This window comes from Peromyscus leucopus, chromosome 15 (assembly GCF_004664715.2).
Source record: "Peromyscus leucopus breed LL Stock chromosome 15, UCI_PerLeu_2.1, whole genome shotgun sequence".
NCBI classification, from domain to species: Eukaryota; Metazoa; Chordata; class Mammalia; order Rodentia; family Cricetidae; genus Peromyscus; species Peromyscus leucopus.
This window is the reverse complement of record NC_051076.1, coordinates 83,627,820-83,653,391: the sequence shown is the minus strand read 5'-3', so window position 1 is coordinate 83,653,391 and position 25,572 is coordinate 83,627,820. Positions and strand designations below refer to the sequence as shown.

The window sequence follows — 25,572 nt, the reverse complement described above, 5'->3', positions numbered from 1 at the left end:
GCCTGGGCTAGAGAGTGAGTTCCAGGACAGGCTCCAAAGCTACACAGAGAAACCCTGTCTCAAAAAAAAAAGAAAAAGAAAAAAAAAGAAAAGGAGAAGGAAAGGAGGACATCAGGGGCCAGCAGCACAACCAGCAATGAAATAAGAAAGAAAGAATGGTATATAGAATAGAAAGAAAATGGTAAAAGCCCAGAGGTAAAAGATAAATGGGATAATTTAACTTAAGAAAAGCTGGCTAGAAACAAGCCATGTTAAGGCTGGGCATTAATAAGGAAGAATAAGCCTCCATGTGATTTGTTTGGGAGCTTGGTAGCACTCCCTTCCCAAAAGATTAAAGTAGCAACAACCAACAATCCCACTGCATACACCAGACTAGCTACCCTGAGAGCTTCCGGGATTCTCTTCCATTTCCCCTTGTGCAGTAGAACTCATCTGGATGTACCTGCTGTGTGTCCAGCTCACTGTGTGTTCTGGAGATCTTCACACTCCCATGAAATGTGCTTTACCCAGTGGTGCCATCTCCCCAACCCTCATTCTCCTTTTATATCTACAACTCCTACTATTTCCCATAAATTCTAAGACTAACATTCTTACTTGACTTATTTCACTAGTCATATTTTCCAGTGGATTATTTTTCTTTCCTTTTTTTTTTTTTTTTTTGAGGAAAATTCAGAAGTGCATTGGCTGGGAAACCACCCTGGGCCTCCTGTGTAGAATTCTACCACTGAGAAACCAATGCTTCCTCTTTAAAAAGTATTAAGTCTTACATTACAGTGTTATTTCTCTAGCAGTTTTATATCTTAGTGCAGTTTATGAGTTCGGTCATATTTGAGACTGGCACTCAACTGCAGATCTAAGATATCCACCGAGCCAACTGCCTATCTTCCCACTCTGTTGCCCAGGTTGAAATAGCCTCGAGCTAATGACAGGGTGTTTTTTAAAGTACTACACATGCAAAAGAAATAAACAGCAGTTACATGAAGTGGCAAGTTCCAATTTGCCCAGCTCAAGAAAAAAACTTGAGAAGGTGTTTGATGGGGAAAAGATGCAGTAGACAAAACAAGAATCAGAAAGTGGAGATGGGTCACAATAAAATCATGGAGAGTCTGGGGCAGCAGTAGAGGGCCGATTATGGCCTCTGTATCCAGAGTTTTCTTACCAAACACTATCATCACCAGAAAGCTGCATCACTCCATCTGTTCCTCCTGTCAACACTGCTGGATGAGGGAACTGTGCACTGGAAAATGGAAGAACTAATAACCATGGCTGCCATGACCTACTTGTGTCCTAGCAGTTACACAGTCCACTGATCTGAAGGTTCTTTCTGTCTCTAGGGAGTCAATCTTGGCAAATCCTTCCTAGGCCTGGAGAGATGCCTCAAGAGTTGAGAGCACTTGTTGTTCTTCAGAGGACTTGGGTTTGGTTCCTGTCATCCACATGTTAGCTAACAACCATCTGTAACTCCAGTTCCAAATGATCCAACAACACTCTCTTCTGGTCTCTATGGACATTGTACACACATGTGCACAGATGTACAAACAGACAAAGCACCCATACACATAAAATAAAATAAAGGAAGCCTTAAAAAGAGTGAGCTCTTTCCTTCCTCAAAGTACCTAGCATTTCAAATTGTTTTGTAAATAAACCTAAAAAATGAGAAATCTGCATGAAGAATGTGGGGATTGCTTCTCACAGCAGAGAGAAGTCTTAAGGAAAGAAGGAGGAGGTCAGCCTCAGATCAGGCCGAGGTGACCAGCTTCCTGAAAAACCTGCTGCAGCCACCCTTCCCTGTATAATTGAAGGAGAACAGTCACTACGGAGGGCAGGAAAGCTGGACCACGCCAAGAGTGCTTGTTAGAGCAGAGCCTGACCAATTCCCCATGTTGGAAGTGCCAGCGGTCATACCAGAGCATCCAGGTAAAGCAGAGGTCATAAACTCTAAAGGTGGGGGCCCAAGAACATGCATTCATTCATCTTTTAGTAGCCTGGAACTTGACAAGAAACCAAAAGTTTTCCTGTAAAGGCTTTTCATACACACTGTTGCCAATCAAGGACTGTTCTCACTGTATGTCCAGCATTAGGCCTCTAGAAGGTTAAATACATTCATGTCAGAAAGAATAAACAGTGGAGAGGGTCTCCCAGCCATCCATAATGGTGGCTAGTTTCTTCCCCAGCCTCAACACTCTAGTGTTTAGGAGAAGCTAGCTATAAACAAGTATTCTCTGAGGGAGAGCAGATAGAGGGACCTCATGGTAATGAGGCCTAAGGGGCATGATTACAAAAGAATCCCTTATAGAAAACTAATACCAAACCTTTAGAATAGATTTGCCACTTTCTTAGACCGCTCGGCCACGCTACCCCTGCAGATTTGCCACTTTCTTGAGTCATGGTTAAACACATAAAAGAAATGTCATTCTCCTGTGCAAAATGAGTATTGGCTGGGCCATGCACACATCCTTGAGCCATCACTTAAATAAGTCTCTAGCTTATATCTTCTCTAGAGTGAAAAGATATCACAGGACATCTCCATGAAGTACAGCACACATGAAACGAGGTCACGAGTCTTGCCTAGGGGGTACCCATGATTATAACTACTCTAGAAGTAGAGCCAAATTTCCCAAATGCATTTGCTCACATTCTGAGTTTTCAGTCTCTCAGATGGTTTAAAGACAAACTTACAATATTTCTTCATAAGGAGGGAGGTAACTTAAATAAAAGTAATACCAGTCTGCATTGTGTTGACCTCCAAATCATAGAAGGTGAATTTATATGCTTAAAAGTTTAGGGCAGTAAAGATTAGAGGTACAGCAAGGCTACTTCATTAACAGACAGGGGAGAACTGGCTTCCGGTGACAGAGGTTTTCAGGACAAAGCTCGGGAGAGGCTTGAAGGACTGAGAGTGTCCCCCGTGACAGAAGGTGGTCAGGAAAAACACAAGTGCCGTGTTTTACAAACGGGAAACTAAGCTGCCATTCACCTCAAGCACCCAAGAGCCAGAGGGTCTTCAAGGAGAGTAGACCCTGCCACAGAAAAGGATTGTGTGGGTTGGGTTGTGTCGGATAAAAAAGAGAAAAGGGTGATCGGCATTGAACTCCACCCAAGAAGGAAGGGACTTCTCCGCAGCCACAGCGCCGCTGGCTGCAGCTGCCTCGGTACCCATCTCATCCACCTCCACAAAGCTCTTGTGGATAATTCTGGACAAATGCAGATTGGGACTCTTAGAGATTCCAGTCAGGTCAGCCTTAGTTTCATCAAAGATGTCCTTAATGCCCATGTCTTGTAGAACAGATTTGAGATCGTAGCTGTCTTCCATGGTGAACTGGGGGAAGGAAATGGCTACTGATTCTTCTGGCATATTTTCTGAGCTACTCCAGGCCATGATTTTTTCATGGCTTATTTTGCTTTCAAGCTATAAGAAGAAAAAAAATATATGTAATGTCAGATTATAAGCCAGCAAAAGTATCACAATTACTTCAAAATTCCTGAGTTAATCTGTTTTAATAGACAGACATATACACTCCAAAGACTTTCTCTAAACCTCAAAATAAGTTCATTTCAATCTTTCCTCTCTAGACTTTGTTTAAATTTCCTCTCTTGAAATTACAGGATAAGCAGCATCCCAGGGCACTTTGAAATTTGGCAGATTCATGCTCAAAGACCAGAAAATTTCAGTTGGGTAAGCTCAGGCTAGCCCTGCCACTATGAAGTAAAATTTCCTTTTCCATAAAACAAAGGTAATATGATAAGACTCTTCTGAGGGCTAACCAAAGTAATGCATGTAATGCACTTAGTATATATTAAAATAATGCTGCTGTGTCATATATTTTGAACAATGGTGGTTACTAGAACTACCATGTTGATATCTCTATTCATCTCTTGTCTGTTTGTTTATCTTTCTCCCTATCTCCTCTTTGCCCTTCTTCCCAGGACAGAGGTATCTGGGCCTCCCCAGTATCCACTGATTCTTTTCTTATAGTATCAGTATTTCTACTCCTACCAAATAACATGTTTCGGAAACACTTGCAGCTAAACACTCCAATATGGCAGAGGCCAAAAATCAAGCTATTTTAGGAGAAGGAGAAGCTGTTTCATTTGTGGAAATTTTCAAACTACTCAGCATCCAGATTCTTTGGTCTGGAAAATTATTATAGAGATCTGTGAATTTAAGGGGCAAATATCTTGTTCTGACATTTCTGGCATTTGCTCATTGTGTTGAAACAAGTAAAAAATGAATTTCCAATCTCCTTCAGATTCCACATGTCTCTAATGTCTACTGGCTGAGATAGCATCCTCCTTGGATGAGGGATACTAGTGCTACTCCTCAGTGATGTGGAGTGTGAATGGATGTGACAATGACGCTGTACCTCTTGCAGACTCTTCACATTGTCTTCTGAGCAGGATGGAAGAAGAACCAACATGCTGAGCTTCCCCATGGTGTACTTCATTTCCAGGATCTGGGCCTGCAGCTCCTCAATGAAGCCAATTCTAAAGCGACCCCTCTGATTCATCATCTTTACTGTCTTCTTCTCATTCTGCAGTGGACATGGAGGTAATCACAAAAGATCGTGGAGAGCTCAAACACCCATAGCCTCAACATCGATGAGAACAAAAGGGGAGGGATCTGTTCTGGAAGTCCAGAGTCAAGCCAGTGACCCAACCTAAAATATCCCTCTGCCTACCAATCAATCACTTTATCCTCACTTGCCCTTCATCAGTTTCTCAGCTCTCGAGACTACTTACTGCTAGATTTTCAACTCAATTATCTCCCATACCCTAATTCAGCCAAAACAAGCCCAGAAAGCACAGAGTCTTCAGTGTACATCGTGGTAATATTCAGGAACTGCTTGGCTGATCTGCTCTCTTTCCTGAACTGCCAACAACACTCAGATCACTTTCCCCAAGAAACATATACTCAGTGTTTACAGACAAGGGGATAGGGGATCAATAAATCTAGAGGGAGATGGCCAAGAATGGGGGTAGAACATTTAGAGGTAAGTTGAGTTGTCTCTTATTTGAGCAAATTCAACATGAAGAGGCCCATCTCTTTTCTTAAGTGTATACATTTGTTTTGTTGTGTTGTGTTGTGTTTTATGACAAGGTCTCAATATGCAGCTCTAGATTCCTGGTATTCTTTATGTAGACAAAGCTAGTCTTGTACTTGTGGTGATTCTCCTGCACCTACCTCATAAGTGCTTGACTTTTAGAGATGTGCCAGTCTACACAAACTTTTAATTGATTAACAGATTATATGTATTTAGTGTGTATGTAATGTTCTTAAATTTGTGTGTGTTGCAGAATAGCTTATTTAAAATGTTTAGTGAACTTTGGGTACTGCCTTTTGTAAAACACAAAATGTTTATTATAATTGTAAGCCACAACTCACAGATCTAAGCATTAAGTTTAAGTCTAGACACTACTGATCACCATTAGCGGAGATTAGGAGTGGACTGCCTAGAAACTGCAGGCTAATACAGTAAGTACCTCACTTAGGGAGAACGGTGCATCAACGGTCTTTTCACAGTCGAAGTCTTTCTCCCACTTGGCCTTGAAGTAGACAGCATTCACTAGCACCAGCACAGTTGCATCATCAATAGCATCCTTGCTGAACAGTTCCTTGATTTTACCTAGAGAAAAAGAGGTGACAGAGAATAACCTGAGCTTGTGTTGCATGAAAAGTATTCATGGAGACATTAGAGAGTGCCTCACTCAAGATCTTACTCAAGAAACCTAGAGGGTTATGGGGCTCTTGAAGAGGGGTAGGGGTTGTTGGGGGAGAAGTCTCACTCGCCTGGAGGAAGACCCAGTTCAGAGCACTGGGAACAAGAGTATCTTCTCTGGTTCACTTTTAGTTGCAAATTGCCACAAGACATCTATGGTCTGTGTTTCATACTATACATCTAATCAACTGACTTTTATAATTTCCTGGATAGAATAACTACAGTATGAACTTCCTTTCTCTAGCATTTTTTGAAGTTCAGTATGTGCTGTCTCATATAAACAGGTAGATGATAGACCAACAGTCAGATAGATAGGTAGACATATAAACAGACAGACACACACACACAAACACACACACACACACACACACACACACACACACACACACAGCCATAGTGTAAAGCCTACTTTGTAGAAGTTTCTACATCCTCTTTCATTTCTGCTCAAAGGAAGAATTCATTCAGTTTTGTAAACACACGTTCATTTGTAGAAGTGAGTACCTTCTATAAACCCCACATAGAGATTAAGCCTTCAAAAAGTATAATAGCTGTCCCTTCTTAATGGAGTGATTTGCTGTAAGCAATAAAAGGAGACACCAAATACTCATAAAGGAACAAATTGAGCTAGCACTGATCCTGGGGCCTTCCATCTCTTGGACCAGCTCTCATTTGGGCACCCTCCATTATAAAAGAATATTAAGGAGAATGAGAAGTATCCCTAAAAATAACAGGAAGTGTCCCTTTCTATCATCAAGCATTAGTCCATTACAAGACACATCTTTTCTTCCTTAAGTCACCAGCCACTTTAATGCATGATGAGGTCTTAATGAGGAAGGATCATTTTACATTGAGAAAGGCTGTACATAGATTCTACAATATACCATGTCAATATTAACTACAGTTAATATACATCAGGAAAGCTAACTCAGTAAAGAGATAATCGGGATTTCTTCACCAAACCACTACTCTCTTGATAGCTGACTGGACTTTGAAAGAGCAGGAATTCCATGACACACAGAAGAGGAGTAAACAATTGTGGGATTTAAAGTTTCCCCTACGGAAACACCATTCGTAAGTTGGCCTTAACTCCATGTTAAAAGCACAGGTAGTCGGGCGGTGGTGGCGCACGCCTTTAATCCCAGCACTTGGGAGGCAGAAGCAGGCGGATCTCTGTGAGTTCGAGGCCAGCCTGGGCTACCAAGTAAGTTCCAGGAAAGGTGCAAAGCTACATAGAGAAACCCTGTCTCGAAAAACCAAAAAAAAAAAGCACAGGGAACAAGGAGTATGAGCCTCCAAGTGGAAGAAAGGATAGGAAGCATTGCACCAAGTACCAAAAGCGACTAATAAACCAACCATTGTGGTTCCCTGGCTGTCAGTCCATCAAGTGTACAAGGGCCCTGAGTCAGTCTCACTTCAGATACACCACCTTTCCCTCTGGTTCTCCAGAGGTCATTGAACAAGCATGTCTCCAACCCCACACACCCTAGCCACCCCCTTCTAATACTCAGGCCTGCGATGAAGAGCTCATTTTTTATGCATGCACAGGTAAAGCGGGCTCTCTAACACTTAGAGATTCAGGCACAAACCCTGCCTTCATTCTTAATGACTAACAAGAAAGACCAAATGTCACTTCCCCCATAAAACAGAGGCTTGAGTTGGTTAGAGTCTCTACCATGGTGATGGTGGGGAAAGTCGAGAGGGAGATGGATGAAGGACCAAGCGAGCTACAAATGAACAAAAAAAATGGAAAATGACTTAGATTTCTCCCCTATTGACTGAGTTCATAATCAACTACAATGAAGAGGCCCAGCTCTTGTTTAATATGCTTATTATTAGAATTGATGAGAAAAAAACTGCGTATATACACGAGTTTTATTTGGCCATAAAGAAGAAAAATATGTTATTTGCAGCAAAGTGGATGGATGTGGGTGTCATCAAGGTAGGCAAAATAAGCAAGGCTCGGAAAGACAAATAGCCCAGGTCTCCTCCCCGACGAGGTTTGGGTATACATGACATGAGGTGGGCATGTGAAGTAGAAGGGCTCTAAAGGGAGAAAGGATGGAGAACGGGTGGGTGACAGGGAAGAGAATATAAAATACTGCACACTTTCTCTCCTATAGTGAATCTGAAGTCACAGATGACAGGATGTGGAGGCAGGACTGACGATTTCAGGAGGAGACCAAAGGAAAGAGAAGGGGAGGGGCTGGAGTGGGCGGGCAGATACTAACAAACTACAATGATATATACACATACGTACATCAAAATGTCATTGTGGAAATATTTTTATACACTAAATTGAAAAATTAATGTAAGTCACTTCCCTGTCTTAAACTCCCAAATTTCCCTTCATTCTTAATTTATCATGTAAAATGATGCTGAAAGCATATATACATGGGTAGATTCATATTTAGTCAATCTATTTCTCTATTAATTCTAAGTATATATAATACATTAGGAGTGCTACTGTAGCTTTCAACATTATAATTTATTTTTGTTATGTGGTAGATATTGTAAGTAAAAGTAGAGTCCTCAATAACTCAGCTACATCAGAACTCCAGTTTCAAATGGATATTTTGTAGAAAAGATGAGCTTCTGTCCTGTGGACAGAGATGCATTCAGTGCTGCAAACAGTGGTGTGGTATCAAGAGACAGAGCTTTACTCACACCTTTCAAAGGAAAGCCTGTGATAAAAGCATGGAAGTACTAAAGTGGACTGAAAAGTCATGGGCCGGCAAGATGGCTCAGAAGGTCACTGGCTAATAAGCCTGACAAGCCGAGCTAAGTCGTAGGACCCGCATGGGAAGAGAGAACTGGTTCCTCCAAATTATCCTCTGCCATCCACATGTCAAGCACATGCCCACATGCACACACACACACACACACACACACACACACACACACACACACACTAAATAAATGTCTTTAAAGACCAGAGATCCTAGGAGGAAGAAAAGCAGAAACAAATGACAGAAGTATCTAAGCAGCTGCCCAGCATCGTCTGCTGCTGTACTGCAATGAATTGTGAACACACACCACGCATGCAAACACCAGCCCCGAAGATGAGCAGCCTGCAAAGTGTGCCCACTGCAGTTTCAGCCTCACTGCTAGGCCTTTCTTACCTTGGCATTGACTTTCAACCCAGAAGTTAATCTCTTGTCTTGACTTCTCAGTGTCCCCCCGGAAATCTACACTTTCAAACGTCGTGTGGTAGAATTGAGTTACGCCGTCTGAGTACTCCTGTTCAATTCAAATACATGGGAAAGGGCAAGACAAAGTCATATGGAGGCGCTGGCCATTAGGATGAGATGGGGACAAGAAGCCCCTGAAAAAGAAGCTCCTTGTCACCTAACATCAAGGGAGTGGCCACCTTAATATCCATGGGCTTTCTGTTTGGGAGATGGCAAAGTTTCATGAGAAGCATAATAGTTCATTGTGAATATAACTAATTCCACTCAGAAAAACCTTTAAAATTGATTAGATATTCTTATTCATTTGTGTTTTAGCATAATTTTAAATAAATAATACATTAACAGAAAGATTGATGTGTATACTCTTTAATAAATGAATTACATGGGGCTGGAGATATGGCTCAGTAGTTAAGAGCACTGGCTGTTCTTCCACAGGTCCTGAGTTCAATTCCCAACACCCACATGGCAGTTCACAGCTGTCTGTAACTCCAATTCCAGGGGATCTAAAATCCTCACACCAATGCCCATAAAACAAAATTAACTAAATTTAAAAAAAAATAAAAATAAAAATGATTTGCAAGTGTGGATTTAGCTCTCAAAATTCTAGGGTTTTCTAATCTGATATAAGATAGCAATCTGGTAAGATAATTTACTGTGACGTAAAGTAGGACCTCTGTACCCTTGACTAACCCAGCTCATGCTCCGTTCACAACATCACACTTAGTGACAGTGTGGCTCCCTTTCTTGAGACTGGAGCTGAATTGGAGCCTATGCTGCTTCAGGTAAAAGCTACTTAGCCACAGCAACAAGGCCTGGGGCTTTGGGCTCCAAATGGGGTCACCTTTCTTGGCACCATGCATCTTCTGCAAGGAATAGTTCCCATAGGAACCACCAGACTGAGGCACAATAAAGAATCTTAGAGCAGTATCTTAAGGGCAGCCAACAGGCAGAAAAGCCACAAAACATGACTACCATGTACCTTGATTGGAAAACACAGTCATCTGAGTACCTTTGAAGCTCATGCATGTGCCAATGGGTTGTGAATCAGGTGACCCTTGCTATCTGTGCTGTGCCACTTATAAGTGGACTCCTAAACCCAAAATGAAAACTAGGCAAAAGAAGACTGAAGTCTGAGACCTCAGGAAGAAGGTTGTAGTCATGCACCAGTCCATAGCCCCATAGACTATGTTATGTGGGAGGTGAGCCATCTACCTACTCACAGAGCATGCTCTGTGGACACCTCAGTCCCTGTAACTTACCGGGCAGATTGGGAATTCCCGCTCACCATAGAGTCTGTTGGCCATACTCAAGGTGTAATAAGCTTTGGCTCTGTCTAATCTGGATAGAAGTTTCCCAAAGTAGCAGCCAAGCAATTCATCCTCATCTGTAGATTCAGCCTAACAAAAGAAGGAGCAAATGGTTAAGCACCACTTAAGAAAGGGTATTTTTACAGGAGCAGAGCAGAGCTGGCCATGGAGATGTCATTGTCCTGTGTTACCAGGTTTGGGGAGGCAGAGAGGAATGGGGGACAACCAAGGACATGAAAAGGTGTCCTTAGAAAGGGACTTCAGATCACATGAGATTACTACCGACCGTGAAGCCTGCACCTAACCTACAGAATAAGCACAGCACAGGCAGAATGAGCAAATATCGAAGAGCAGAGTTTTCAGGCAGAGACTCACCTGCTGCTCCTGAGACGCTGGCGTTTGTTTCTGCCCTTCCAGAGAGCTATCAGATAACACTTCTCTTTCGCCTTTTGAACAGGAATCACTGGGGTCTTTGCTTTCACTCTTGGAAAGTTCATTGAAATGTAATACCTGTGTGATAATGACATAGAGCCTTTCAGACAGTATACAGGATAGAAAGTCAACAAAATAACCAACAATAGTTCACAGAGGTGGGTGTCACCGACACCGCCCTCCTCCTCGGACTACTCTTAAGGATGGGAACAAGCTCAGCTGATAGAGTGTTTGCCTGGTGCGCACACAGCCCTGAGTGAAGTAAGTATGGTGGCACACTCCTTTAACCCCAGTGGAAACAGAAAGATTAGAAGTTCCAGATTATCCTCAGCTTCATAGAAAGTTTGGGGCAAGCTCAGACTACATGGCACCTTTTCCAAAACACAAAAAAAAAGAAAGAAAAGAAAAAGCTAGAATTAATATAGGCAAACCAAGGAACAAAAGGGATTCACGAGCTGTGTACCCTTACTAACCTACACTTGGCATGCTCAGTCTTAATTGGCTGTAAATATAAAATACACTTGGGGTCTTGAGGATAGAATAAAAAACAATGTAAAATATCTCATTAAAATGTATATTGATTATGTATTGGTAAGATATTGTAAAAATGTTGAATTATCTAAATTTTTATTAAACTTAGACTTACCTTTTGAACATTTTCATGTGACTACTAAAACATTTTAAGTTCATATATGGCTTTCATCGTATTTGTATTGGACAGCACTGATCTGGAGTTTCACATCAGTCAGGGGAGTGAGTATGATGTGAGGCCAGCACCTCAGAGGAAGTAGGGAAGGAGAGGCACACCCCCACATTGCTCAGACCCAGGTTATGGAGCTGCATGGAGAACCCAGGCCAGCTGGTCTTAGAGGATGCAAACCCCGTTCTACACCTAAGTGCTGCTTACCGGACTAGAAATAATGGTACAGCGAGTACAAGTAATTTCAAGAGCATGATGACCCCAAATAATTCTGCCTTAATCTGTGGATCCACCTCCTCCGTTATCAATACCTCACCTGTGTGCAGTGTGGTAGAGCCCAGGAGGTAGGAGCCCAGCCTCAGAAGCTCACACTTACTGAAGGGGCAGGGAGCACCTCTGTCATGTGCACTCACTTATTCTACAGGTGTCTGGTAGGTGCCTACTCCGGCCCTGGTGCTGTTGTAGGACTCTGGGAGATCATGAAGTAATATATAAAATACACAGTGATTGATTACCGTATGCACTCTAATGAGAAGTGCTGTGTGGGTAAATGTGACTAGGCTCATTTATGGGATTGGGAGCTTGGATGGAGTATCACCATTAGAAGATCAGAGTGAGCCTTTCAAAGGTGGTCAACATTGATGAAGGAGAAAGCAAACCAAGGGATTAGGTATACAAGTGTGGCCCCCATAGGCTCATACGTTTGAATACCTGGTCCCTCTTAGTGGAACAGTTTTGAAAGGATAAGGGTATATGGCCTTTTGAGAGGAGGTGTGTCACTGGTTACGGGCTATGAGGTTTCAAGACTTGGACCATTCCCAGTGTGTCCTGTCTGCCTCCTATTGGTTGGTCTTGATGTGCCCTCCCAGCTGCTCCTGCCACCGTGTCTCTGCCATCGTGGACTCTGACCCTCTGAAGCTGAAAGCCTCATCAAACGGTGTCTTTTACACACTGCTGTGGTCACAAGGTTTGTCACAGCAGTAGAAAAGTGACTAAAACACCGAGGGAAGAGGCACAGGGCAAAGGAAGCCAAAGGCCAACGTAAGACTCACATTCCTTCCACAAGGGACCCAAGTGTCAGGAACATACTGCCGAGGGGAGAACATGGGACGCTCCACAGAAGCAGTGCAGAAGAGATGATAGAATCCACGGAGTTCAGAATGTCTGGATTTGGGAGGTTTATCAAAAAAAAAGCCAATGGGATTTTCTGACAAATGAAATTAGAAAGTCCAGGAAGATCGTAAGCTACCGGGTCCTAATTAGGACCTAAATATCTAGGTCCTAATACACATCTAGTTAATTGGAGGAGAAAGAGAGGAAACACACTCATATAAAAGCTACCAACAACATTGGTATCAATGACTGCAGAGAGAAAGAGTGACAGGAGTGACTAAAGAGGTGAAGAGATAAAGATGAACAGGAAAAGCTGTCGGGCCGGGAGGCTAGGGAAGTCCCATGCGAAAGATGAATGGAAATGGAACCTTAGAGGCTTCCAAGCCCAAGTGCTGAGAGCAGTGAGCAACTCCAGCTCACCTGAGAGTCAGGTCAGCTTCCTATGCAGGCAGACCCAGAATGCAGGGCCCTGTTGAGCATCCTTCTGGATACATACCTCATCAATCTGACGTGCACTATCACCTCGAGCTCCCAGGCGGACCATACCAAAGGCAGCTGAGAGACTCAGAGGGCAGACAAAGATGTTTTTATGAATATCACCTTTGCTAATCTCTTGGAAAAAATCGAAGCAAAACTTGCTATTTGCTTCAATAAGAGAATCCATTGTAAAACTGGTTACTGTCTAAAAGAAAAAAGAAAACAAAAGTGAGTGGAGAAAAATGGATAAAGAAACAATTCTTATTTTTAATGCCCAAGATATAACAATACATAATTATTCAATGTGTTTGTGAAGAACTTTAAAATTGAGTTGGGGTGTAGTGCAGTGGTAGAATACTTGCATATGTATGATAAAGAAAGGTGAGGGGAAAGGGAGGAAGAAAGAAAAGAGAGGAGGCAGAAAGAAAGAGAAAGAGAGGATCCAGAAGGAGAAGAAAAAGAAAAGGAGGGTAATATAGAGGGAGAGAAGGAAATGGGAGGAAAAGAGGGGAGGGAGCGTGAGGGAAGCGATGTGAGGTGAGGGGAAGAACCAGGAAACTAAAGCTATCAACCTTCACTATAAATAAATTAATTGGCATCTGTATTAATACAGGTGGAAGTCTCTCCTGTTACAGGCACAACAGAAAACAACACTACTTGTCAGTTGTCTTAAGAAATAGGAACTTACTACCCCACAACCATAGAAACCAGAAATCCAAAACCAAGGTATCTACCGAGTTGGTTCCTCCTGAGGCTCTTGGCAAAAATCTGCCCCATGCCTCTGGTATTTTCAGCCATCTTTGCTATTTCCTGGCTTAGAGAGGTACTATTCTAATTTCTGCCTCCATCTTCACAGGGCATTAGTATCTTGTACTTGAATGTGCACATGTATGTGCCCACATTTCTTCTTCCACTGACTAGGGACCCTGAACCAGCGTGACCTCGTCTGATCTTGATTACATAAAGACTGTGTCCAAATGAGGCTACACTCACAAGAGCAGAGGTTAGAACTCAGTACAACAAGTCCACTTGCTTCTTTCACTTCATTCAGGTCAAGTAAAGCAGAGGCTAACATCAAGTCAGTCCCCCTCCCCCTCCCCTGAGAGGTGCCGGTTCTGCTTACTGGTCTGTGACTGAGAAATGTCCAGCAAATTGTTATGTGGCATGTCCTCAGTTAATGACCTCTCATCTCTTGACTCACCCTATATACAATCTAACTTGACATACTTTAGCCACTCATCAATACTGTCCAAGAGGTAACAGAGCTTGAAAGCCACCATGGTACAGAGGCTATTGACTTTAATTCTTTTTTGACACCTAACACCACAGGTAAAACAGAACTAAAGCAGGAGGCTGACTTCCCTAATAACAATTCCTCGCCTTGCCCTCAATCTAATCTAGAAATACGAGCAGAATAGTATTTAGATCTCACCCTCCCTCTGAAACAAAATGTTTTTTCTTCTTCTCTTTGCTTATGGACCTTGTATATTTCCAACACACAAATGTAAGACATTGAACACAGAGTAAGCATTAGAAATAGTTACTGTACTAAAGGCAGTGGTGCATGCTGGCTCTAAGATCTTCCCAGTTTGCTAGAAGCTCATTATGTACATGAAACACAACTCAAAAAGTTCCTAGGCAAGTTAAAACAAAAAACTGCCTGCCTGACGTGTGTTGACACACAGGCGCTTTCATCCTGGAATTCTGCAAAGCAAACCCCGTCATTCCTCTATTACAGAGCAGAGCATTGAAGACGCAAATCACAGGTGTCTGTGTTCACACGAACACTGTGACACTGCCCTGCTCTAACTGTGTCACGCTTCAGAAGGCCAGGCTGATGCACACACACCCCTGCACACTGTGCATTCACTTCCCCTAAGTGGAAGACTGTATTCAGTATTAAAGTTCTTTTTCTTCCAAATTTGTAACAGATTTGTTCTTCCCACTCCTGCTCCTGACTTTGGGTTTGAGATAAATTTTGTATTTTAACACTATCTGTGGCTCAAGCGGCCAGCCCCATACCCATGTGCATACAAGAAACACTAACTGCACTCAGTAAGACATATATTTGAAGAGGAGGACATGGATTTGAAGGGCGTTATGGGAGCACCAGGGCAGAACTGAAGGGCAGGGGAGAGGTGGGCACGGTCAAAGCTGGAATGGCTACCCACTACAGCCTTGTACCCACGGGTGCACTTCTCAGAAAAGGCAGTCATTTGTGGGCCTAACTTAAAGGCCATTTGAGGTTAGCTTTAGTTTTGTTTTTATTTTTTTGCTTTGCTTTGTTTTGCTTTGCTTTTCAGGAGCAATCCTCCCTAAAAAGTGGGCATGTTTTCAGGTAATATGTGTTCTGGGTGTCTTGGTAAAGCTAAATTGCCTCAGAAACCTGTCCCCGCACTTGCTGGGAAAAACTTTCACATTCACTAGTTACTTTAAATTCAGCTTCCATTAGCAATTTTGTAGCAAGTTTACTCGTGAAGTAAACAAAGGATGCCATGGGCCTGAGTTGAGGGGATTTCACAGGTTTGATTTAATCATAACCCTACTTTTTGAAGGAAAAAAAAATAGCCTAATGCCTCTAAAGCCTCAGTTTGCTACATTCGCTACAGGCAAAATTTTCAGTGTGGGTAGAGGAGGCAGGCCACTCTGGCTGTCTGTTCACAACTTGCCAAAGAAGACACTAGTAGCAGAAAAAAGGGCTCAGAGGGGACACTGAATGATCTGATCCTGGCTGGCAAAGGTCTCAGCCTGGTGAGTGGCCGCGCTGCAGATGCCCTACACCACTCTGGCCATCAGGATGGGTGTTCATTCCCAGCAGTAGTGCACAGAGAGCTGAGGGAACTGAAGCTTCCCTGCTTTAGAAAGAACATGACTGTTCATGTAGACCAACTCCCTTCTTGTCAGAACAAAATAAACGGAGAACAGATGAAATGAAGTGACTTGCACACCATCATGTGTGGGCCAAAAGAAAAGCCAGGCAATGGCCCTCCCCATGCCCAGGCTTGCTCCCTGTTGCAACATCTCTGTTTTATTAGCAGTATTTTCACTTGTTTCTAGTGCTCGTGCTATCTTGCTCACACTGTGATTATCCTCAAACTGTCTCTACCACCTTTAAAGAAAACATCTAGAGATTTTATGAGCTACGTTTTGTGATATTCTTGGACTGGTTGCTCTCACCCCAGCTTTATTTTCTGAGTATGAACGGTTTAGAACGCCACACACTGGCTTTCAGCCCCGGGTGCAGTCTAGGCAGCTTTAGCACTTCCTTTCCAGGCAGAGTTTATGGCAAAAAAAAGAAACAGCAAAGTTAATGTTACAACACTAACAGGGTGTAAACAGCTATAATATGAAGGTTCTTCCTGGCTTTACACACAAAAGTCTAGAACATAGGAAAAATGAACATGTAATAACTTGATTAAGATGTAATCTGATAACCAACTTGTCAAGGTCTGTTGATTGGTTGGTTGGTTGGTTGGTTGGTTGATTGGTTGGTTGATCTGTTGGGGATGCAGTTCTCATACTTAAAAATAATCTAATTATTCAATAAATATTTATAAAATTCTTGTACTAAGTTAGATACTATAAAAGGATTAACTGAAAGAGAAATAGTGTCTGCCTTTGAGAAATGTTGACAGGACACATAAAGTTCCCCAAAAACCCAATCTTGTATCTTAAAAGTGAGGAGAATGGTTACATCTGAGGGTAGATTTGGGGAACAATGTCCAGTTTCAGGTAGAAACGTTAGTGGTCTAACAGACTGACTCCCCAGACAGAACAATTATAGTGTTTGCTAATTTCTATGGTATAAATGTACCCACTCTGGTAATTTTCAAACTGCCAACAGGACATCACTATATCCAGGTTGGGGAGGTTGGAATCTGCTCTCTTGAAAAGAAGGAACTAAGTTTCAGGAGACCCTGGACCCTGAGCATGAAGGAGACTTCTAGGAGCTGGTCATGCTCTCTTTCCTGATCTAGGTGTTGCATGCAGGGTGAACATATCTACATACACTCTTGTGGATTTATATATAAAGGTAGCTTACATTTACATATATACATGTCTTATTTTAAAAGGTATTGTAAATGTCTTGTCAAACACAGCAACTAGTTTATGACATTGCTAGTTTGTGTTTCGTACAAGAATGAAGAATATTGGAAAACTGAGACACAGCACCTCACAGTGAAACTCAGGCTGTAGATACAAGCAGGGATGCTCCCCAAGCACCAAGAGGAAGTGTTTCCCTTTTTACTGTGCAAAACAGTCACTATTCAAAGTGAGATTGCTTAAGTCTAAAGATGACTGATTGCTAGTGCAGGCTGCCTCTTAAGCTGCAACTTGAAAAACTTGAACACGATTTACCCTAGTCATCACTATTTCCAAACATACCTGAAATAACCTTTTAAAATAGTAAAGTCCCCCTAAATCCACTCAGCTCAAGCAATTAGAATACCCTCACCCACAATGACTTTAGAATTTTAGACACAGTTACCCAGTGTCCTACCAATGTTGTTTCTAATTCTCAAAAAAATAAATCTTGTAGGTTTAGAAATTCATACCCTCAAAGTAAGTGATCAGTACTATGCAAATCATTCCAGTTGGCCTGGCATCAGCCATTGTCTTCTCTTCCACATGTCCCTGCCCTCAGCAAACACTGGCACCCGAATGCCACAGCCTGGGTGCCCCATCACCCACCTCTCTGTGATGACTGGTCTATGTGTCTCACCAAGGCAACTATTTGCAGAAAGAACTCCCAGACTAGAGGGTCCATCTTAGGACTCCCTTGAAGGACTTCTGGGCCAAAGGGTGTCTTAGACTCCAGTGTGTCCTCCCAAGACTCTCACAACCATTACTTGTAATATTGGCCTTGTAAAATCTTTTCATACTGCATTGAAATCTGTATGACTACAGGTAGAAATTGAGAGCCCAAGACTGCAAATAACCTTAACCTTAATTGAGATCTTCTTGCATGATTGCATACCTACTGTCCTCAAGATCACCTCTTTCTGATCATGGCTATATGGAGATGAGGTAAGAGGTAACTTTTATTCAGAAAATAGCATAAAAACCCATTTGTGTCAATAAAACTATTGTATTTTACCAATATTTCCAATTAACTGGTTCACTATTTCACTTCTAACAAAATATAAAGAGTGGGATGCTATAAAATAAACTTCATTCTCAAATTCTAACTCCTGACGCAGATGGAAAGATGATGACAATGAGAGGTTTGTTCTTATAATATTCATAACTTCATCATCTTTGTTTCCTGTGTGTTTTCAGGTCTTGCCATTTCAGTATGCACTTCATATTATACATGCATTATCTGTGCACATGTGTGCAAATGTGTGCATGTGTGTATGTGTATACATGCATTGTGTGTGCAAATGTGTGTGTATGTATGCATGCCATGTGAGTGTGTGCATGTGACACACATCACCTTCAGCACTCCTCACTTCAGATTGTGTCTTACATGTCTACACTGTAACTATTTTTATATTTGTTCTTTTACAGTCATTACAGTTCAATGAATATATGCACATTTTAAAACTAATGTCTTAATAATGGCCATTTTTTATTAGTTTCACATCTTTCTCTATTGTGAAGTGAACATCTTTATAAATACAGTTTTCTCCTCTTTCGTCTTATTTCCTTATGACACTTCTTCAGCATGGGATTTCTAGATCAAATAATGTATGAGGTTTTATCTTTCACATTACATCTCAGGGCTACAGATGAAGCACATGAATCATAATCTATCTTCTGATAATATCACTGTTTGTCATTCCTTATTATTTAAAATATAAAAATGGGGTCAAAATGGCTCAGCTGGGAAAGGTTCTTGCTGACAACCCTGAAGACCTGAATTTGATCCCAGGACCCGAATGGTACAAGAGAGAACTGATACCTAACATTCATTTACACAGTGGCCTGGGTGCATACACATGCATGCACATGCATGCACACACACACACACACACACACACACACACACACACACACACACACACACGATAAATAAATAAATAAATGTTTTTAAAAGTAAATATACAAAAACAATAGTATTACATTTGGTTGATAGTCCATTGATGCTTGCTAATGTGGGAACATTTAGCCATGTGTTTTTTCCATTTAGAGATTGTCTGTTAGCTGTTTTTTCATATCCACCTATCACTTAGCTATTAAAGTCATAAAAGTATACTGGCTACATTAACACTTTATGTTACATATACATTATATGTTTCACAAAATCATTTTCCCTAGCTGAGGTTCATTCTTAATTTTACTTCCTGTTATTGCCATTGTAGAATTATTTTTACTCTTATTTATTCAGAATTCTCGATATTTTGGTGCTATTTTGTCACTTCAAAACTGAAATTACTGTATCTTAAAAAATTTTAAAACATCAATTTCTAATCTTTATAAGAAAATAAATCTCCTTTGTATAATTTTATCTATATCTTATGTACTTTAAATCTTAATATTTTTTCTCTAGTTAACAAAAGGATCTTTTAGCCAGGTTGTGGTGGTGGCGGTGGCACACACCTTTAATCCCAGCACTGGAGAGGCAAAGGCAGAAGCCGGCTGATCTCTGTAACTTCTAGGCCAGTTTGGTCTACAAAGGGAGTTCCAGGACAGGCTCCAGAGCTACACGGAGAAACCCTGTCTTGAAAAACCAAAGAAAAAGACCATTTTTCTCACTTGCTGTGTTTGGTTTGGTGGGCGGGGTCTGCTGATTTACTGCTTTATGTTGTTTCGATGTTTGTGGTGCCAGAGCCAGCACCAAGGACTGACTGACTGTGTGCTCAACGGCCGTGCTGTATTCCAGCCCTCTTAGGTGGTCCTAAAGTGTCACTACAAGACCCATCTCACCCTTTTTATTTCTTTCTGACTTTTCTATTCATGCACAACCCTCTTATACTTCCCACCCCCCTTTTCTCCTAGAAGGTCAATTAGTTCCCATTGCATCGATGAACGTTGCATTTATGTCTCTTTGCTTGTCCTTATTACCCACAAGTACTTGATTTTATACTTCAGTATTCACTTCTAAACATAGTTCTCTTGAGGGTGAACTCAGAGTTTTTATTCTTCTCTGTACTTTGTCAGTAGACAACACAGTGGCAGGACCGAGAAGCATTTCACAAGTGTTCATGGATTCATTTGCCTTGTTCCTATGGTAGACAGTTCTAATATCTGAATCTTACGTGGTATTATTCAAGCATGTTGACATCTGCTGCAGGTATAATTGGTAGAAGTGTTGAGAATAGAATCAACTCTTGATTCATTTTCTACTACATTAGAAACAGCTCATATATTAAATTATACTTCCCTTTATAGGGAAAATGTAAAAGAAAACCAATTAAACTGGATAGAGATTCTAACAATTCAGAATACTCTGAATAAATTTATTCTTTCCTGGTTGACAAGATGACTCACAGTGTGAAGGTAGTTGTCACCAAGCCTAATGACATGATTCTGATCCCCAGGTACAAAAAAAGAATCAATTCCCATAGCCTTCCTCTGACCTCCACATTTGGCCATGGCACACACACCACATCACACACACACACACACACACACACACACACACACACACATCATAACACACACCACACATGTGCACACACACACATCACAACACACACAAATAAATAAATGCATTTTTTTCATTTATAAAAATTATTTCCTATATACAATAGGAAAAAACTTTATGCTCCAAAAATATCTTAGGTCTTATAATTTCTATAATTTCCTCATCTAATAACCCAATAATGAAATTCCAACTTTACACAGTTAGATGCTATTCTGCTGGAATTGACATTCAATCCAGAAAATAACAAGCTACATAGTAAATTATGCCTAAAAACAAAGAAATAGATGTGAAAGATGAAATCAAAAGTGTTTTCCAATGTATGATGCAAAAATATATTTAAATCATATTGTTTAAAACAAAGACATTATAATATCATGCCATTTTATCTTTCAGAAATAATGTACGAAGAAATGGGACATAAACTGTATGTGAAGGTGAAAATATTCAATCAGCCACATCTTTTAAAGACTCAGTCAGACACATCAACACCCTGACAGGGCAGTGTGGCCTGAGGAAGAGAGTATTGTTCCTATATTGAGTGAGTATTGCCATAGCTGTAGAAAAACCAAACCACCATAAAATAAAGTGTTCTCCTTTAAGGGCATCTGACTTAATAAAAATAGGATATACTAACAGTTCAATTACATCCTTTGGGTTTCTAGTATTTAAAATGATCTTCCAGTACAGTCCTTGTTGTTTAAAATTATATTAAGCATGCAAGCATTTACCTTCTTGCCTTCAGATTTGCTGCTGAGCCCTGGCCAGGGAAGTTTCAATCCACACCCTGTCAGGAATGAAATATACCACCATGGCCCCTCCCATGCTGGCACTTTTCCAGGAGCCGTGTTGAAATCTAGAGTAGAACTGTCATTGATTGATTGAGGGGATAGGAAAATGTGGCAGATATTTCTTAAAGCACGCTCACATGACCTATGCTTTCAATTAAATTCAATATTTGACATAATATGTTTATATTTTCTTTGCCATTTCCATTTGTGTCTTTGCATAGATTCCTAAAAATAACATTTGTCCGGCACCCTTCACCCCAACATCTACAGTAAAAGGAAGCAGGGGTCACATACTCCTTGTCCTAGATGTCATAGATCTGATTTTCAATTGTTATAAGCTTCTGCAACTCATTGCATCGACTTGCAGGTGTGTTTCGAGCTATTTCCGAAGAGGGATTTTTTCTTGCAGTGATGTGAAGGTGGGAGTGAGGACAATTATTTGATTCCTGACCAGAATAGCTGAACACCCAGCCGATGACAGGGGCTGTAAGAGAATCTGGTAGAGAGAGTATGAATGAGAGACAGAGAAAGAACCTTCTAGAAGAGAACTCATTTTTAGGAAGTAGAGAAATGCATTGGACATACACTAATATCACTAAAAGAGCTGACTGTCTACTGTGGCTTCCTCAGCTCTGACCTGCTTGCTTATTTATGATATGTTTACTCAAGGAATTTTAGGGGCTCAGATACCTCCACTTTTCTCTTATAAAACTTCTGTAGACACTTTCATTAAAAATTATTCAACAACTTGGGGTTTTTTTTCAGTTCTGATATTATTACTTCTAGCTCCTCCTGTGAGCTGGGGGTCATTTAGAAACAGAGGTAACAAGTGGGAGAGCTGTGGGAATCACAGGGACCCAACAGGATTTAGCAGCACACGAGGGTCCCTCTCTTGTTTGGTTCTCTTTGGTGGGGGGTGAACCTATATCTTCTTTTACTAACTTCTTCTCAGATAACGATATTGTCTCAGCTATCATGGCACAAATATGAGCCATGGAAATACAGGGAAATTCAAATGAACTGTTTTAAAATGATACTGCTTTTTATGGAGAATATAAACTACTTGTTATGCATCTAGTATATGAATAAAGTGTGTAAAAGCCTTCTTTACAATATAAGCTGTCAATCAATTGGAATTAGTGGCTAAACAGTGAGAGACTTTCTCCAGTCTCAACAGCAACAAGAGAAAACAAGTTTTCTGTTAATATGCTCCCCTCCCTGATCACTTGAAATGTGAATCTGTTTCTTCTTCTACAATTCTAAACACCACTTAGGCATTGGTAATGATTTGCAGGATGATGGAAAATTTAACATGTGATTCAATAAATGCCTCATGCTAACTGATCACTGGCTCCTTTGTGCGGGTGTTCACCATTGCAGTCTTTCCCAAAGTTCACTCTTTAACCTTACAACAGAGTAGCTTCTTGCCTATTCCCATTGATTTGTGATTTTCCCTTTTGTTACTGTTGGCTGTTAATATCGCCCTGAGATTCTAGGCACCTCAGCAGATTCGATCTTATTTGATTATCTCTAATCTAGGGTTGCATCTGTTTAACCTCCAGGAAAATTTAAAAAAAAATCTGACTACAGATGATTGCAAATAATCGTCAAGACTTGGGGTGGCATGACAGTCCCCAGAGTGATGACAGAGTCAGCAAGAAGACACAGCTGCCTCCCAGAGTCACTTGACACATTACCACCAGAGAGGGAAGGAGCTGTGATGAGGTGTCTGTGACAGGCGGGCGTCCTGAGAGTGTCACACATAGTCTCATCTGAGCAACTGCAGAAAGTTTGTCACTGATGTCGGTGACCTCAAGCGCAGAAGAATTAATGACATTGAAACACATGTTAAACTTTTTGACCTCTTTTTAATCATAACCTTGTTTATAGAATTTTGTGGATGCATTTAGAGAAAACAAACACTCATTGACAAGTGATCAAGGAATTTTGGAGGTCAACCAGCCTGGGCATCCTATGTTAGAAACCAAAAAAAAAAAAAAAAAAAAAAATCTCTCACCACACCATAAAAAATAGTGCCTGCTTCTTCAAGCATGGCTTCCTCCCAGGTATACTACAACTCATCATGAGTTATAAGCCAATCAATTAACCTTTTAATGACTAATTAGACTCTCCTGCCTGGAATTAAAAATTCAAGGACACCAGAATGATTCACCAACCAAAGCCTTTGCCAGCTGCTGATACAAAACAAGATGAGTAAAAGTCTCCTGTTAGTGACAGCAGTGCATTCAAGATGTTGTTAAGAATAAGTCTCAAGTCTAATTTCATACCTCAGTACTAAGAAAACAAAGTATGCTCTCAGAAAAATATCAGAAGAGACACTAATTTAAAATTAGCCTTAAAATACCAATTCCACTGGGAATGATGGCTTACACCTTTCATCTCAGCACTCCGGAAACTGAGGCAGGTGGATCTCTGTGAGTTAGAAGACAGCTAAGGCTGCATAGTGAGACTCTGTCTCAAAAACAAAACAAAACAAAACAAAAAACAACAACAAAACAGATGAACAAAATGCCCCTTCCCTTTCTCATAAAAGTCTCAGTTCTCTCAGAACATAATACCCACTGCCTGTCCAAGTCTGAATGAGAAGAGGAGTCAGAGACGTCAGAGAGGCAGAGAGATAGCAGAAGATAAAGATCACAGGAGCAGAGCGTGTGGGGTTCAGGACCCAGATCTGCCTGAAATTTACTACCGGGGACCTTGAACAAAGACCTTGTGAATGTGAATCTTCTCACCTGTAAACAAGTAGAAATCAGTCTGTAGAAATATAATGATGCTATTCCAAAACTGTAAAGCAGAACTTCGTTGTTTACTCAGTATTGACAAAGTATAGCCCCTGGCAAATTCAGCCCATTGCCCATATTTTTAAAATAAGGTTTCCTCAGAAAGTAACACATTGTACTATCCACATAGTACTATCTAAAGCTGTCTTTGCTCTATCCCTGCAGGCTTGGGCAATTGTGAAGAAATACATGTCCCACAAAACCAAGATTTATAACTTAGTCCTTCACTAAAAAACGTTTGCTAATCCCTGCTTTGAATGGTGGCCCCTTATAACTTGAAGCCTGTGAAGTATTTATATCCTTAAATATGAAGCTTATCCCTACACTGGCTAAATGTATAGCACACTGATAAGAAATGCAGTTTCTTCCAGTAAAATGTGTTTTGGGCAAAGAGAGCAGATGGCTAAGAGCACTTGTTGTTGCAGAGAAATGAGTTCAGAGTACCCATGTCAGGCTGCTAATAACTGCCTGTAGCTGCGGCTCCATGGATGTGACATCTCTGACCTCTATGGGCACCTGAACTCACATCCACAAACCCATACACATGTATATAACTTAGAAATATATGTTTTGGTTTGATCTCAATCCCAGGTAAAACTCTAATCCCTTTTAGAAATGCTATAAAATAATAACTCAGATGTTGATTTATTGAACAACTAGTTATCAAATGCCAGCTGGGTGACAGACACTGGATACATGAAGATTGAGAATGTCATTGTTCGTGTACTCATGACATCTGGCACAGCAGGCCTCTACAGTACAGACTAGATCACATGCATTTAGATATGAAAACATTCATTTAAGATCTTATATGTAGTAGGCCTTCTGACATCCATCGTTTCATTTGGGCTTCCAATAACTTGGAGAAGACCTCACTATGTCAACATTTCTTGAGAAAAAGAACTCAGCAGTTCAGTCATGCTGCTAGAAAGTAGCAGAGTGAATAGCAATTGAGCACCTACCTGCTTTCCATGTTTCCCCCAAAGTAAAGGTCTACAGCACATATAGCTTCCACACCAAGACAACTAGCTCCAAGCTACCTAAAGTAGCTTGTCTACCTCTCAATACATACCTGCAAGCCAGTGAGGGCCGTCTCCAGCTGAAGTCTGTGCTCTGATGAAGTCAGTTCAGTACTTCAAGGTAGGGACAGCCAAGTTCTACAGCCTGCAGAGACTGGTAAGGAGCTGTGTTGAGCAAGCAATTGTGTGACTTTTAAATAATGATCATGAATCAGATTCTTTTCAAGCTGGCACATTGCCTGCTTATTTCCAGAAAGCCATAGATTAGGGGATAGAGCCTTTAATGATTTGGCTGCTAAAACAACCAGAGCTTGGAATCTCTGTCCTTTGTTCTCCCAAAGCACTTTACATGGCCCTTTGAGCATAGGGCTACATCACAAGTTAATAATCTACACATGGAATACACCAAATCCAAGTGGAGTATTCTCCACAGCCTGTG

The 25,572-nt window shown here is 41.1% G+C and overlaps 1 protein-coding gene across 2 annotated transcripts; it reads right to left on the bottom strand.

Annotated features, from left to right (window-relative positions):
• Window positions 1–2,733: 2,733 nt before the first annotated feature.
• Serpinb12 (serpin family B member 12) lies at window positions 2,734–25,309 on the bottom strand. Of its 2 annotated transcripts, none has more exons than XM_028883374.2 (8): window positions 25,187–25,309; window positions 12,954–13,139; window positions 10,588–10,722; window positions 10,165–10,302; window positions 8,837–8,954; window positions 5,482–5,624; window positions 4,365–4,532; window positions 2,734–3,409 (listed from the first exon to the last, which is right to left on the bottom strand). In XM_028883374.2, exons 2-8 carry the CDS (start codon window positions 13,119–13,121, stop codon window positions 3,005–3,007), a joined length of 1,275 nt encoding a protein of 424 aa, XP_028739207.1. In that variant the 5' UTR covers window positions 13,122–13,139; window positions 25,187–25,309; the 3' UTR covers window positions 2,734–3,004. The 2 variants fall into 2 exon arrangements, with proteins under 2 accessions (XP_028739207.1, XP_037066919.1); XM_037211024.1 differs by lacking the exon at window positions 25,187–25,309 and adding an exon at window positions 21,254–21,318.
• Between the last annotated feature and the right edge of the window lie 263 nt (window positions 25,310–25,572).

Coding starts and splice junctions, on each gene's coding strand:
- Serpinb12 (XM_028883374.2), bottom strand. CDS start 13,121: ATGGATTCTCTTATTGAAGCAAATAGCAAGTTTTGCTTCGATTTTTTC. Junction 8,955..10,164: donor GGGAATTCCCAATCTGCCCG/GTAAGTTACAGG, acceptor TGAATTGAACAG/GAGTACTCAGACGGCGTAAC. Junction 3,410..4,364: donor ATGTGAAGAGTCTGCAAGAG/GTACAGCGTCAT, acceptor TTCTTCTTATAG/CTTGAAAGCAAAATAAGCCA.